Here is a 16,412-nt window from a genome sequence, read left to right as displayed (position 1 = left end):
ATTTTAAAGTATTTCCGAGAAAATACGAGAAGAGGAACTTCTGCCATTTTAGTAAATTCTGTGAATAAGTGTCAAATTTAATTCAACAAAAAATGTATGAAATAGTAGTCTGTTAACCGCCAAACTGGATGTCAATATTAACATGGACTCGGGGGCTGGGGCCACGAACCGAGGGCTCCGACTGAACATTACAGACGGAGTAGGGGCCCGAGTTGTTCGAGGTCCAGATTGGAAGTGGGGTAAACAGGATGGTGGGGAGGGGCATGTTGGTACTGTCAGGAATTTTGAGTCACCAGAAGAAGTAGTCGTTGTATGGGATAATGGAACGGCTGCTAATTATAGATGTGCTGGTGCTTATGATCTAAGAGCACTTGACAGCGCACCAACAGGTTAATTATTTTAGATACATTTAATTTTATATAAATCAAAACAAAATAATTGAGGATTTGACAATTGAGGTGGGCCCTAGCCCAGAATTTTTACACCTGGACTAGCTAGGGTTGGGATGATACAAGGCACAATTGTACAAAAGTGTCGCATTACAACTCTGTATAATGATACAGTACTAGACCCAGTTGTTGTCACGGAAAAATGTAGTGATGGTATTCGTAACTTCTCTAACTTTCTTTTTGATTATCAATCAATGAATGAAACTGGAGTTTAGCATCTTACTTTAATACTTTTCTGCTCCAACCAGACTAATGAAGATGGGCATATACCATGAGGGAAATATTAAAAAATAAATACAGCGCTGTTGTTCAAAATTGTGCTTTTTGCGGTACAGCCTAACCCTATCCTGACTGAACTAAGACTTTTAAATCCAGGTTATTTTGTTTATAAATTTATGAGTGAACATATCAAAATTTCTCAAAATGATTTGTGGGGAAGTTTTATCAGTTATTCATGTAGAAATTTGACTCTGTTATTACTAAGGCGGTCCGTATTAAAATTGAAAACTGATCAGCCCTAGAAATTCATGCGAACCTCCGAATCTAATTCGCGCAAGGATTCTCGCAAGAGCTTACACTGCGAATCTACAAGGATTTGCTTAAAATTTTTCTATAAAAATAATAAATTTCGGAGAATTATCGAGTCTGACCATTGAATGTCAGTCAGGGTCGATCAGTGTTCATAATCGGCTGTATTTTGTCGGCTTTAGCCGATTGGTAAAACAATGAATCGGCCACTATGGTATCATAAATAATCAATCTACTTTCGGCTAAATTACAACAGGTTAATTATTACTTGTTAATAAGAAGTCAATCAACACTCTTGTCGGCTACAACAGTCATACCTTTATAGTGAGAATCGTCCATATGTAGTTCATACTATATAGTCCGAGTAATTAGCACATTTAACGGTGATTTTGATAATCTGGTAAAAAAACAAAACAAGCTTGCTGATTATACTTAATAGGTTCAGTAAAATAAGCCATGTATGTAGCGAATGAAGACGATCTCGGCATGGTTTGCAAATCACACGTCTTCCACGCTTCGTCTGTGCGAATTTCATGTACCGAAAGATATTAAAATAATAACTGGATCGTACATTGATGGATTCACTGACCAGATATTAGGTAAATTTAAATCTTCATTGAATATAATCCCCTGATAGAACACCGAATACACAGAGAGAGAAAAAGTGGGTATTTTTCCAACAGAATCTCCAATGCTGAATTCCAATGACATGTGACATATCGGTTGGAATTAGGTCAATAAACCAGATGTAAATAGCGTTTACCCTTATGAATATATTTTTATTTTATACACATGTTGACAGAGGCTTAATTTTAAAAATATTTTTGAAGGCTATATCATAGTCGTGCAGAATTTTATTTTATAGCAATTTCAGTTATGGTTGTCACATGCTCATTGTTGCGTTTGTCTATCATTGATGAAACTTTTGCAAGTTACGTGATGGACAAAAGACTACAAATTGTGTTATGAAGAAATGCTGTGGTGCCGTATCAGCTTATTTTGGCTACGACATTCTGATACTGGCAATAAGCAGTAAATACAATTTTGTTTTTTAGACAGTTTTTTAATTAATATTCGGAGGATTCGCGCAGATTGCATATATGAGAATCCTCTTAGATTCTTGCAAAAAATGACAAATTTCTAGACCTAATGATCTACATGTAGATCATAATTTAGGCACCACAATGTACATGTAGTATATCAAATAGTTCCATATGTCATAAACCATACCTCCAGATATAAATCCATACAATACATCATGTACTACACGCCACTCAATCAATATGACTAGAGATATGATATCTCCCAAATATTTAGCCGAAAAATTTGATCTCCTCTATCATAGCCCATTAATCATTGACGATTCAAGACACAACTATACTCTCTGTCTACATGTTAATACCAAGACAATTTTATTACTGTATACAGTAGAATCTGTACGAGCAGCCACTCCTATTCAGCGACTTCTCCTTGTAATGTAAGCGGTCATGATAAATTCCGCCCATTGAAATTTTATTGTTTCATCTCTTTAGTCATCGGTTTCTCCTCTAACGCAGCCAGCGGTCACTAGTTTACTAATAAATTTAGCAAAATAGCGCTTATTCAATTATTCAACAGCCATTGTTGAATGATACCATCTTGTCGTACTTCCTAGCACCTCCGCTAATCCCGTGTCTAGCCCCCCACCAATCAAGTAAAACGAACTGTGAAAATAACAATAAACCCAGGATTATCTGTTAATTAATCTTTTGTTTTGTTAAATGACAAAACCTGATCATTGTTTTCACACGTAACGAAACATTACTTGATACTGATTGAATAAACTAAAGGGACTGTCAAAGCCAAGTTTTGTCACGATCATTTAGTATCAATTTTCCATTGCCACTTTGTTGCTAATCAGAAGATTTAGTGTTCCTATATTACAAACAGAGTTACACCCCCTCCTGATAATCGATGCCAAATTCATTGATGGTTTTTAAAACATGTGCTTTTTTGATCAAATAAAATTAATTCATGGATTTTCTTCACAGATATGAATAAATGTTATCTAATACATCCAGGCCTTCACATGAATAAATTCCTGGACAGTCAAAAAAAGCTCTTCTGAAATTGGAAAAAGGGTAAATCGCTCTCCTGAATCTCTTGAGGAGAGCTTTCTTAGCATTTGTGATAAGAACATGGATTTTAATCCATTTTGAAACCAACCTGCCAGAATTGGGTCAAATGAGGTCCCAGTAGAAAATAGGGTAATTAGAAGCTCCTGTTAACTTGAATATAACCAGACTTCAACAAAAATAATTTTTGGTTTATGGAGAATGTTGTATTCTGAATAGGCTAATGTATGACTTGAAGTTCGTTGAAGTCAGTAATATTCCTGAATAAATACTGTCTTGTTTATTCGACAGATAAACGTACATGTATATCATCAGTCGATCGAAATTAGGATGTTTCTACTACGGCCAGTATCAGAAAATGCAGTAGCCAAAATGAGCTGATACGACACCTTGGCATTTCTTCACATTTGAAACACAAATTATTGTTTTTGTCTATCACGTAACTTACAAAGTTTTTATTCATTTGTGAATGATAGACAAGCTACACAATGATCATGTGACTATGCCATATAAGGACAATATTTTAAAAAATAACTTAATAAAAAAGAATAAAACTAAAACGCTATTTAAAACTAAATATAGTAATACTGGTTTAATGACCCAATTCCAACGGATGCATGTCACGTGTTATCGGGGGAAAAATATATTATTAATGACTGTTTCTTGGGATATCTGGTGTTCTATCAGGGATTATTCAATGACTATTTAGATTTAACTAACAACGGGTCAGTAAAACCCAAAAATGTATTATCCAATTATTATTTTTTAAAATAATAATTTGTACGAATTCGTTTGGATCAAGCATCGAAGATGGCGCGAATCCCAAGATTCACAATCCATGTCGAGCGAGATGTCTTCATTCGCCATGTGGGTTATTATTACGAAGGAAACTGACTGGACCTGTTATGAATAACCAGCGAGCTGGTATTGTTTTTTTTACCGAATTATCAAAATTACCGTTAAATGTGCTAATTACTCGGATTATGAACCGGATGGCTGATTCTCACTAAGGTATGACTTTTGTTGTAGCCGACAAGGCAAGTTGATTGTCGATATTGACAGTATTTTTCATTACCGGTATATTTTTCCTGATTATTTTCTTTGAGGGGAGGGGGATCACGTGGCTAAGTGGGTAAGACACTGGCTCGCTAGTCTGGAGGTCAGGTGTTCGATCACTGCATTGGCCGTAGAAAGTTCATCCAGATTTTCCGGCGTGATGGGACGAAAACTGAGGTCCCGTGTACATATTGGCGTGCACGTAAAAGATCCCTTGGCAGTTGGAATTCAATGTAAGAATAGGCTGTAGCGCCACTGCCAGGGGGAAATTTCCCTCATATCACACTGTATGGCGTATGCCCGTCTTTATTAGCCCAGTTAGGAGCAGAACAGTAGGACGTTAAACACCATTTCATTTAATTTCTTTGAGGGGAGTCAATTTAGACATTGAGAAGAGCTATAATAAGTGCACCTCGACTGACATCCAGGCGTATCCAGGAGAGCGAGAGGGATGACGCTCCTTTTACAAATGTACATGAAGGCCTGATTATCACAATGATAGACAATAGTATCAATGTTGGTACAAAATGATAAGTTTACAGAAGATATATCGTTCTAAGGTTTCAGCAGCCAAATTTACTGATGCAAGTATTGATGTTTGCTCCCAATGCATCAAGTAAAATTTACTTTATGTCAACACTAAGAAACATTGGGATTTTATTAAGAGGTCACTCCCGTTAAACGGCCAGTCAAAATAATTCCCTTGAGTTGCTGCTTAATACAGATTCTACTGTACACCCACATGGTAGTGTGGTCATTTGTATATTGTAGCGTCAATCTGTCATTCATAACTTCTTGTGAACACTCTACAGAATACAAATTCAAAAAATTGATATGTTAATTATAGTGGTATGAAAATGCCTTTGGTATTTCACAAATTTCTGTAATTTACTGCTAAAGTTATTGCCCTCATTCGACTTTCAGTATTTCAATAGAATCTTGTGAATGGTCTAACATTAACAACAAATGTTACTATCAGCTTGAAATGGATGTGTGGATTATTGAAACAAAGAGGCATATTGAATTTCAACACTCCATTAATTGTTGCTAGAGTTGTAACTCTTGTTTCACTTTGTAGTAGTTTTCACCTGACTATGAAATTTTTATTGAAATTAGTGGAACGAAAAAGCAATGATTTTATACTGTCTATACTGACATAGCTGCTACGTAGGGATGCATTGATGAACCGCGATGTTTTAAAAATCCACGATGCACGATACAATCAATGTCCATATCGCGATTCGTTATCCATATAATAATTTCACAAAAATAGACTAATATTCCTTTAAATGCATAAATAAGACCATGAGCAAGTGTTAAGGCGTTTTCGACACATGAAGTGGCTTATTATAACTATTTCGTCAAGATTAAAATATCGGTCTGCTGGTGATGCAAGTCGAGCTGGAAATTAAGTTGCGTTCAAATTACACACTTGAATAATATGTGGAAAAAACATACAACATATTAATATATATACGTCAGTAATATGCGATTTGTCATAATATTACTGTATAAGAATGGCGATTTGAACATACTGCATACATTGATCAGCACATTTCCAATGTATATTAATATTTGATATTAAAATCTTCGTAACGTTATTTCCTTTGCTATTCCATAATCTATGACTGACCTGACAGTTGAAATTTGTTTCATAATGAATTCACCAAATTCAAGCCGCATGATCGACAAAAACAATATTGAGATCAAAATCCCATATACCAAGTATATAAGTCACAAGTAAAGTATAGGAGTTTTTAGGATTTCCCGTTAAGCATGACAGCAATGAAATCCGTTTAGTTGACCGAGGAAACACCACATTTAAAGTAAATCATAAAACTAAAAGTAGGCCTTCGAATTTTCACAGTGAAAGCATGACAGCAATGAAATCCGTTCAGTTGACCGATAAAACACCACATTTAAAGTAAATCATAACAGTAGGCCTTCGAATTTTCACAGTGAAAGACTGTCAAAATTTAACAGCATTTTTTAAATTTATTTCCCATATCGCGATATTAATTGTATCGTAGCCTATGAATCGTGATGCCCATCGTATCGTGGCCTGGCGTGTCGTTGCAGCCCTACTGCTACGGCTTTTGATGTGTTGCCTCAAGTAGTGTGTGCAAACAACTTAATGCATAATCTTGGCATTAAACCATATTATGTAACAAAATGATGTGAAACAACCTGAATTTTTGCCAAGATGCACAATAGTAGTATTGCTTTTAGTGGATAAGATAATATTATTAATAACATTTTGTTGAAAAAACCATTTAAGCATTTAAATGGGTTTGGTGAAAATTTAATATCCCTTGCTGAAACAAAAGGATTTGACAGTATTACATGTCTTTTATGGTCACATCATTGGCTTGAACTGCAATTCAATCTAGTGTAATATCACACATGGTTTAAGAAAATTGTAGCTTTAAATATTATTGAAAATATGTGTTCTATGCTGTATTCAGAATCTGAAATGTAATACTCCAAATATGTAAAAGAGTTCTGTCAAATGTTATTTAGAGTATGAAGTCACAACCAGTAATGGCAGCTTCCACACTAACTGCAAATCTGTTTGCACAAATATTGAATTGTTTGCAAGGTTTTGATTTGATTCTTATTTTTAAAATGATGTTATATGTGCTGTAGGAATCAAACATGATGGAACTATGTGTGATACATGTAGACAACAACCTATTTTTGGAATAAGATGGAAATGTGCTGAATGTCCAAACTATGATTTATGTTCTGTGTGTTACCACGGAGACAAGCATAATTTGAGGCACCGGTTTTATAGAATAACTGTGCCTGGTAATGAGAGGTAAATATAAGGGCATTGTTTTCCTTCTGACGAAAATCCATTAATAATATACAAATCAATAAATATAAACATGGTAGAACAATAGTGGGTGGTGCAAAAATAACATTATTGCTTAATGCTATTGATAAACAATGGGTTAATGATTTGAAATATTGTAAAATATGAGTTCTGAATGCTAAGTTTAACAGATGTTTACTACAGGCCTCGAAATGTTGCTGTCCTTTCACACTTAATTATCTGAGATCAACCACATCACAGGTAGCTTTTTTTCATACTTGTCACCGTGGTGGGGGTGGAGTGGTTTAACGAGTGTGCTTTAGATCATACTGGCGTGGTTTTGATCCCAAATCTGTACAAGAGCAGGAGTAGTGTCGCCAAACCCAACCTTATATCATGGCTTTTCTTCCGCTGCAAAGAGCTCTAATCGCAAGCTAATTATTGAAATAAGGTTTACATTGTTTTATTGTTGATTGGACGTTAAACCCCATTTCTCTCTCTCCTGCCACGTCATATATTATGTAGGCATATAAATACTCTTGAAATTCCTTTGGGATAAAGACTCGAAGATTCTTGTAATTCTGTAATCCAAATCACATTGATTCCATCACTTATCAAAAATTTACCAAATTCATGCCTTCATTTGAATATTGAGATTCTAAAATATCTGCAATACTTGCTCCACCTGGAATTTCTTTCTCAATTCCCGGCTATATTTACACTAAAAATTATGTTTATTTTGACCTAATTGGACATTATTTTGAGTATTTCAAATGGTTAATAAACTGGGCAATGATTCACAGGCATAAACGTTCGAGCCACACAAAGTTTTATACATGGTTGCAAATAGGTATTTTAGATAAAAATATTATGTAATTATTTCTAGCAGCTTTCATTGTTCTTGTAAAATTGATTATCTCTTGTTTGTTATTTTAGAGTGCTTCAAGAACCAAGAAGAAAAAGTAAAAAGACAACAGCAAGAGGAATATTTCCAGGAGCTCGCGTTGTTCGAGGAGTTGATTGGCAGTGGGAAGATCAAGATGGTGGCAATGGCAGACGTGGAAAAGTTACTGAAATTCAGGTAAATGGAAAGAACAATATTATCTAACCAGTTGTCGATTTAACTTGCTGCTTGTTGGACCATGGTCTGTAGATTTGCCTTGGGGCCATTTGAGTTTGATTTTATAATGCCCTGTTATAAATTAGCCATTTTTATACACCCACATGGAAATGTAGTTGTATAATACCATCGCCCCTGTCCGTAAAATTATAGTTAACACTCTACAGACTACATTTATCATCTGATTGTTTTGAAATATTGTTTACATTAGTGACATGAAGAAGCCTATTTAATTTCAATAATTTTCTTTAATTTCTTCTGGAGTTATGGCCCTTGTTGAACCTTGTGAATGCTCTAACGACAAAAATTATTGTCCGATCTGTATGGAATTTATATGCGTCATTTAAATTAGTGACACGAAGAATCCTATTGAATTTCAGCATTTTCAAATAATTACTTGTTGAGTTATGACCCTTGTTGAACCATGTTGAACCTTGTGAACGCTCAAATGATGAAAGTTTATCATCCAATCTGTAAGAAATTTATATGCATTATTTAAATTAGTGAAATCAAGCAACCTATTGAATTTCGCCAATTTCTGTTGATTACTTCTAAATTTATGGCCCTTGTTTTACTTTGTTGAACTTGTGAATGTTCAAATGGCCAAAGTTATAATCCAATCTGTATGAAATTTATATGCATTATTTGAATTAGTAAAATGAAAAAGCCGGTTTGTAGAACCTTGTGAGCCCTCAAACGAAGAAAATTATAATCCGATCTGTATGAAATTGTCTTGTAAATAAATGCCTCCAATTATCTACAAAAGAATAAATGTGCGACAACCCTTGTCAACCGCTCGGACGATTTTGGGCGTATGTTTCGTTGCCTGGCAACCTATCTTTTAATTTCTTGGCACTCGAACCAGCAAAACTCGGAATCCAGGTAACTAAGTCTCTCTTTCCAGTCACAAACATTATATGATAATTACAATTGGGTCAATTTTCTATCTATAATCTATTAAGCCAAATCCTGTGTCAGTGCGTAATATTTGGGAGTCTTCTGGACAAATTGTGTTATAAGTATCAACTCTTATATGGGGCAAAGAAGCAAGACATTGATTTAGAAATTTGCAAGTAAATCAAAAAGGCACGGAGACCATTAAATTTAAAAAGTGTTTTGGAAAATAACATCCCCTAGATATTGTTTAAGCTCATTTATAATTATCAAGGATTGATAAATACCAATCTTTTTATGCTTAGGAATTGATTCTCCAATAATTTTGAGTAATCCTGCAATTGACTTTGTTTTAGGATTGGAGTGCAGCTAGTCCAAGAAGTGCAGCTTATGTTTTATGGGATAATGGTGCTAAAAATCTGTATAGGGTTGGTTTCGAAGGCATGGTAGGTTGAATTATAAATTTCTCTATGTGGAACAACAATTTTTACTGTAATGTAATATTATAACACTTAATAGACAGTACAGAAGGACTGTGTTTCAAAACACAGAAAAAACAATTATATAGCACCCAGATGTCTGCAAAGTGCTGAAAAGTATGAGAATGCCTTAAGATTAAATTAAAATTTATGTTTTGTCAAACCACAATCATGGTTGAGTTCGAATTTCATGAAAATCGGACCGTACATGTAACTTCCTGACAAGATAGCTGTTCCGCAATATGCAAATGTGGCAGAGCATGTAATACATATCCCAACGTTATGCACCCTATAGAGTCCACAATATTTGTTTGATTTAGATGAATGTGTTAAAGCTGAACTCTGAAATAAAAAAAAATTAACACCCTATTAAATAATCGCCATACTTGTTTTCAAGTTGTAGAACAATCATGATGATTGTACGGCATACAAAAACAGAGGCAGGCCACGCCCACATCCAGTTCACGCCTTGAAAAATCTTGTGGACGCTAAAGGCTAAAGTTAATATCCGATTGACTTTAAATTTATACACAGTGTTTAAGGTCATGAGACGAAGAAGCCTATTGATTTTCAGCGATTTCTGATAATTACTGCCAGAGTTAAAGTTAATATCCAATTGACTTTAAATTTATACACAGTGTTTGAGGCCATGAGATGAAGAATCATATTGATTTTCAACGATTTCGGATAAATACTGCCAAAGTTATGGTCCTTGATCACTTTGAAAAATCTTGTGATGCTCTAGAGGCTAAAGTTATCATCCGATTGACTTCAGATTGATACACAGAGTTTAATTTCTTGAGACAAACAAGTATATTGATTTTCAATGAATCTTTATGACTTGAACAGCTAAATCCATGATGTTAAAAGTTTCGTAAACTAAACGTTAGCATGGGGCAGAACTTTATAAAAACCAAACAAAATCTAATGGTTTTCTGATAATTACTTAATGAGTTGTTACTCTTAATCAGATTTTAATGTATTATAGATGTTTCATTACCGAATAAAGTAAAAATATGCAACAAATCTTGTTGACTGCCCGGACGATATAGTTGCTGTGGGCGTATGTTTCGTTGCCTGCCAACCTATCTTTTCACTAACAGTTTACTGAAAGTATTATTGCTGCACAATTATTATATCTGATCAGGTACATATTATTTTACTAATTAGATGAAATAAGTAAACCACTGTATACTTTTGCTCTAAATATATGAGAAACAAAACAACTGCCTTACCCCAAACAATAACAAATCTAAGAACACCAACCAATTCTATGTTGTTGACATAACATCAAGGGACATAACTACTTCACAAGATGGTGAATATTTTGAAGTGAAAACATACTTCTTTGATGGAAATAACAACAGTTTTATTGCTGCTTTGGGTATATTTTGGAACGATAATACTAGACTTTATAATACTAGAAATTATTTGGTGTTTCCACGCTGTTGTACAAAACATTTCAAGAAATAAGAAAAAAATTGTTGGTGTTGGTAGATTTGTTATTGTTTGGGGTAAGGCAGTTTTCTCATATTTTTAGAGCAAAAGTACACCATGGTTTACTTATTTCGTCTAATTAGTAAAATAATATGTACCTGATCAAACATAATAATTGGGTAGCAATAATATTTTCATTAAACTGATAGTATAAAAACGTCAGTCAGCTGAAATATTGCTAGCTGGATGTGGACAGTGTGGATGACAAGTAGTAAACTGGATGTGGGCGCGGCCTGCCTCTGTTTTTGTATGCCGTACAATCGTCATGATTGTTCTACATCTTGAAAACAAGTATTGCGATTATTTTGGGTGTTAATTTTTTTTTATTTAATTATTTCTGTACTTTTGTAAACGGAGTTCAGCTTTAAGGATCAAAAGATTTTGGATGAGTTCAATTTCGGTGTGCATCGGACCTTCCTTTCAGAAGTTATGCCCACTACCTTTCACACAAATATGTACCAAGTTTGTGGACCCTCCAAAGGACACAATTTTTGTCCGATATAGCTGAAATTTGAAATGTGTGTTAAGGATCAAATATTTATGGCATAACTAATCTTATAAAGGATTAAGGGGATTTTTTTTTAAAAATCAACCTGCTTGAAAGTGATCTGAAGATGTGGTGCGCAAGATGGAGAAAATATGAATACATCGGTTAAACAGTTGCGGTTGGATTTTTAATGACCAAGTACCGGATTCAAAATTTTTCAAACCGTGACATCCTTAGTGTGCATCCAAACCCAACTTCTTGTTTAATACAGCCCGAGTTGTTAATTCACATTGAATTATTTAGGAAATACACTTGTATAATTTCTTTTCTTTTTTACATTCATTGTGAAGAAGCATTGGGACATTGAGAGGATGAGTTTCCAAGTTCTCCATCCATCTCTTGCAAAATTTGAATGTATCTTGCATGGCAACCGCTTGTTTTAATACAACAAAGATGTTTTAACTACAATTTCTTTGATTGCTAGTATTCTTCTCTGTTGTAGTAGATTTATAAACTTTTATGTAAATGTTTTATATTATTACAGGCAGACTTAAAGGTTGTGAATGATGCAAAGGGTGGTTCATTTTACAGAGAACATTTACCTTTGTTAGGTAAGATATAAACAAAAGACATGAGAAATGCAACATAGCAAAGAGATCATCACCATAAACAGCCACGTATAACACAAAATAGATATTTATCACTGTTCAAATTTTGATTTATGACTACGTAAAGTTTTATTTTGATAAATTGTTGGTGACTATATTTAGTTTAATCTCATAGTTTACGTCACTATATGAGCTGTATTCATGTCAAACTGACAGTGACATGCAATTCCAGAATCTACTATTTAACCTGTAATTAAAAATATCACTGATTTTTTGTGCATTGAAAGTGATAGGAAAAGTTTCAAATTTGTATTCTCTTTAATTACACGCACCCCTAGTTCAGAGGGGACAGCCTCTTGTAAAACGTGTGTTATACGTAGGTGTTGAACTATGTCGAATATTACTAGATTATTAATTTTAGTTGAAATTACTATTTCTGAAACATGGTTAATCCTTTCCTCTGTTTACATCTGTCTTAAATGTTTCCATTTGTTTATATTTTTAAATCTAGGTGAGCAAGGATCTGGTTCCAGATCTGGACCATGTGGTTTAGCTATAGGAGATCAAGTGAATGTTGATCTAGATTTAGAAATTGTGCAATCATTACAACATGGACATGGTGGATGGACAGATGGAATGTTTGAGGTAATGAAACTGGAAACATGTATTAATATTATTTTATTAAAGATACATTCATTATTCAAGAGCTAAATTTGCCTATCGGCTTTAAATTTTATATAAATTATTAATTAAGGCATTTATTCATAATCAACTCTCAGTGCCATCGGATGCTTGAGATTTTAACTAGATTAGAAAGGTTTGGCCATTTAATGATTTAATTCAAAAATGGAGGAGTGAGTCTGTCTCACCAGTACCGGGGGTACAATAATGACCAATCAATGCACACATCTTTTTAAAACTACAAACAGTGATAACTTGGCTCAGAATAAAGTAATTCATATGGAATTTTCAATATATTAATTTTATATTATCTATTTTTGAGCTATTATAGCAAGAACAACCAGTTCTTGATCTAAATCTTACATAATGTTTCTTTAAACCATACTATTATATATCGTATGTTTAATTAGCTATATTTTTATAAATTTATCTTATTTTTGAGTTGTTACACAACCGTAGCTAGAAAGTAACTAATTGAATATTGTTATATTTCAGTGCCTGGGTACAACTGGTACTGTAGTTGGTATAGATGAAGATCATGATATTGTTGTATCTTATCCTAGTGGCAATAGGTACAGTACTATTCTGGGCATTATCAATTTTCGTCTGAGGATCGCATCCACAATAACCCTTTTATGTAAATCTAGAACATTCAGATGTTTTTCATTCGGTCTGGTCTGAACAGTTATGTATGCATATCAAAAGATTACTAATCTTGACAGAAGAACATTTGATCCTCTTCCGATGATCAGCCAATCATTACTAATTACTATATTGTGTTATGTATTTTTATAAAATCTACTATTTTTCTAGATGGACATTTAATCCAGCAGTTTTAACAAAAGTAAACACTCCAAATAGTTCTACAGCAGTAGCACCAGAAACTACTGCAGCAGTTCTGTTTGCAGTTGGTGACTTGGTACAGATTTGTAGTGATGTAGAAAGAATAAAAGTTTTACAGAGAGGTCATGGAGAATGGGCAGAAGCAATGTTACCAGTAGGTTTCCGCTATTATCATATTTCTTTATTGTTAATGCTACAAGCATTGTTTTAAATTGGAAATTCTGTAAGGCTGTTGTCATCTTAAATTATTATCCAAGCTTCTTTGTCTACTTTTGGTGTGCATAATTCAGATTAACCTCAGTTGGAAAAAAAACAAACCCAAATATACTCCAGTCTTAAGTATTTATTGAGTTGAGAGTTTTATTCCTCCATAGCATGGCCCCAGTACAGTGAATTTGCATACATGTTAAATGCTGCACTATGGTTTGCACAAAAAAAGGTTTAAAATATTGGCAAATGTATAATCTTTGAATGGCATTCATTAGCAATTGAACATAATATAACACAACACAGTTTTTTGAATAAAAATCACTATATTATATAACATACAACGTTTCAACAATATTTCACTGGTAGTTATCAATATGTATGCTTGATAACGACTAGTGAAATCTTGTCGAAACGTCCTATGTTATATAATATAGTGATTTTTATCCATAGAACTGTGTTTTGTTATGTTATATTTCGGCAAGTGGCTTTCATAGTTTTAATTCAAATGCAGTAAGTGCCTCTACGTCTCTTATCCATAGAAAATAGAGTTGGTCCTTTTGGTTAATATGTGATTATTATGGAACCTTTTCTATTTGGACAAGATGTAGAAATTGTTTAATGATGTCATTTTTCTGACCAAACTAAAGAGAAAATATTAGATATTTAGATTGTCAGAGTTGAATGTTTCTTGCAAATGCACAAATTTCAACTTACAAAAGCTATGACACAGTTGTATTACTACTATTGTGTTAATTGTGTTATGTTTGTTAGACATTAGGTAAAATGGTGGTGTTTAGTATTTTACTAATTCTAGCAAATTCTTATGTTGTTTGTGTTAACATTTATTAGACATTAGGTAAAATAGTAAGTGGTATTTAATATTATACTAATTATAGTAAATTATAATATTGTTTGTGTTGATATAGACATTAGGTAAAATAGGAAGAGTACAACAGATCTATCATGATAATGATCTGAAAGTAGAAGTATGTGGTACATCATGGACATATAATCCATCTGCTGTTACAAAGGTTGCATCTGCTGATGGAGCTACAAATGGAAGCTCTTCTGGAGGTAAGTTATTTTCCTTCTTCTTTAGACATATTTGTAAACATCTTTCACATTGTGTTCAATTTTTGTTGACTTACAAGATTTTACATACCCATACTTCTACACCCTAAGCCATGAGACGAAGACGCCTATTGATTTTCAGCGATTTCCGATAATTACTGCCAGAGTTATGGCCCTTGATCACTTCAAAAAATCTTGTGGCTGCTCTAGAGGCCAAAGTTAATATACGATTAGGCCTGAAATGTTATCTAAACAAGCCAAGTGTATTATAAATGTTTCATTACCGAAAAAAGTAAAAATGTGTGACAACACTTGTTGACTGCCCGGACTTTTTAGCTGCTGTGGGCGTATGTTTTGTTGCCTGGCAATCTATCTTTTTGGATTTCAGTGTGGGACATCAGCTCCTGCATTGGCCGAGAAAGTTCATCCAGATTTTCCGGCGTGGTTCCCCCTTGTCAGTGATGCAGGACGGAGGGCCTGGCAAGGACAGCTGTCTAGTCATTCGGATGAGACGAAAAACCGAGGTCCCGTGTACACATTGGCGTGCACGTAAAAGATCCCTTGACAGTTGGAATTCGATATAAGAGTAGGCCGTAGTGCCGCTGTCCGGGCAAATTTCCCTCATAGCACACTGTATGGCGTATGCCCGTCTTCATTAGCCCAGTTCGGAGCAAAACAGTAGGACGTTAAACCCCATTTCATTTCATTTCATTTCATTTCGGGACATCAGCTTCACTGTTGGCTTGTTTAGATAACATTTCAGGCCTAAAGAAAGACCTGCAATTGGCAGATTTAGCTCTTGCATAATGTATGTTTAACATTTTACGTCCAAATTATCAAATCTGATTTGGGACATCATATATTAATATACACTAAATGACAAGTTTCTGTTATCAATGTGAAATTCTTAGGGTGTGAACATGAGGTCCGTCAGATATTACAAGAGTCTGGAATGGTTCTTCAAATCTTTAATACTGGAAACTTATAATAACAATTATCTACATACACTTAGGGGACCGCGGATTACTCGACTAGTACCTTATGCTACAAAGTCGGATAGACCTAAAATACTCACGTATCAAGTACAATCACATATTTATATGGAATTACTTCTAATCACTTGGCTAGATAAAGTGTTAACATAAATAAGCATTGATGTAATAATGTACAATATAAGAAATAAAACAATGGTAAATAAAACAATAAATAGATTAATCATACGATTGGCATTTTCACCAGACAGGCCATATTGTCAGTTACTTTCTATCTATAACAGTTTTATAAACAACAAGGGATTATAATAAATTAACATGTCATTAGGATTACGTAAAATTTCACGCTTGGCTAGTCACCTTTTAATAGCACACATACAATTGAATTTTTAAAGGAATAGAATAGTTATTGTCCCGAGAGTTTAAATAAATTCAATTTGAAGGCTTTCACTTTTAAAATTAATAATGCATTATCTTTAATATTCAAGATTTAAATATAACATATAACTACTATAACCTGCACGGTTATACCTGCCTTAGAATAACAATTCTAATAGCCTTCAATAAA

At 33.9% G+C, this 16,412-nt stretch overlaps 1 protein-coding gene across 1 annotated transcript; it reads left to right on the top strand.

Moving 5' to 3' along the window:
- The first annotated feature begins 29 nt into the window (after positions 1–29).
- Positions 30–14,660, top strand: LOC126817918 (E3 ubiquitin-protein ligase MIB1). Its single transcript, XM_050545091.2, has 9 exons — positions 30–389; positions 6,794–6,965; positions 7,899–8,043; positions 9,333–9,422; positions 11,984–12,050; positions 12,559–12,692; positions 13,224–13,300; positions 13,542–13,725; positions 14,631–14,660. The coding sequence occupies exons 1-9, from the start codon at positions 143–145 to the stop codon at positions 14,658–14,660; spliced, it is 1,146 nt and encodes a 381-aa protein (XP_050401048.1). The 5' UTR covers positions 30–142.
- Positions 14,661–16,412: the final 1,752 nt, after the last annotated feature.

The sequence above is a fragment of the Patella vulgata genome, chromosome 4 (assembly GCF_932274485.2).
Source record: "Patella vulgata chromosome 4, xgPatVulg1.2, whole genome shotgun sequence".
Taxonomy (NCBI): Eukaryota; Metazoa; Mollusca; class Gastropoda; family Patellidae; genus Patella; species Patella vulgata.
The sequence above is the reverse complement of the archived record's forward strand: the minus strand, read 5'-3'. Positions and strand labels throughout refer to the sequence as shown.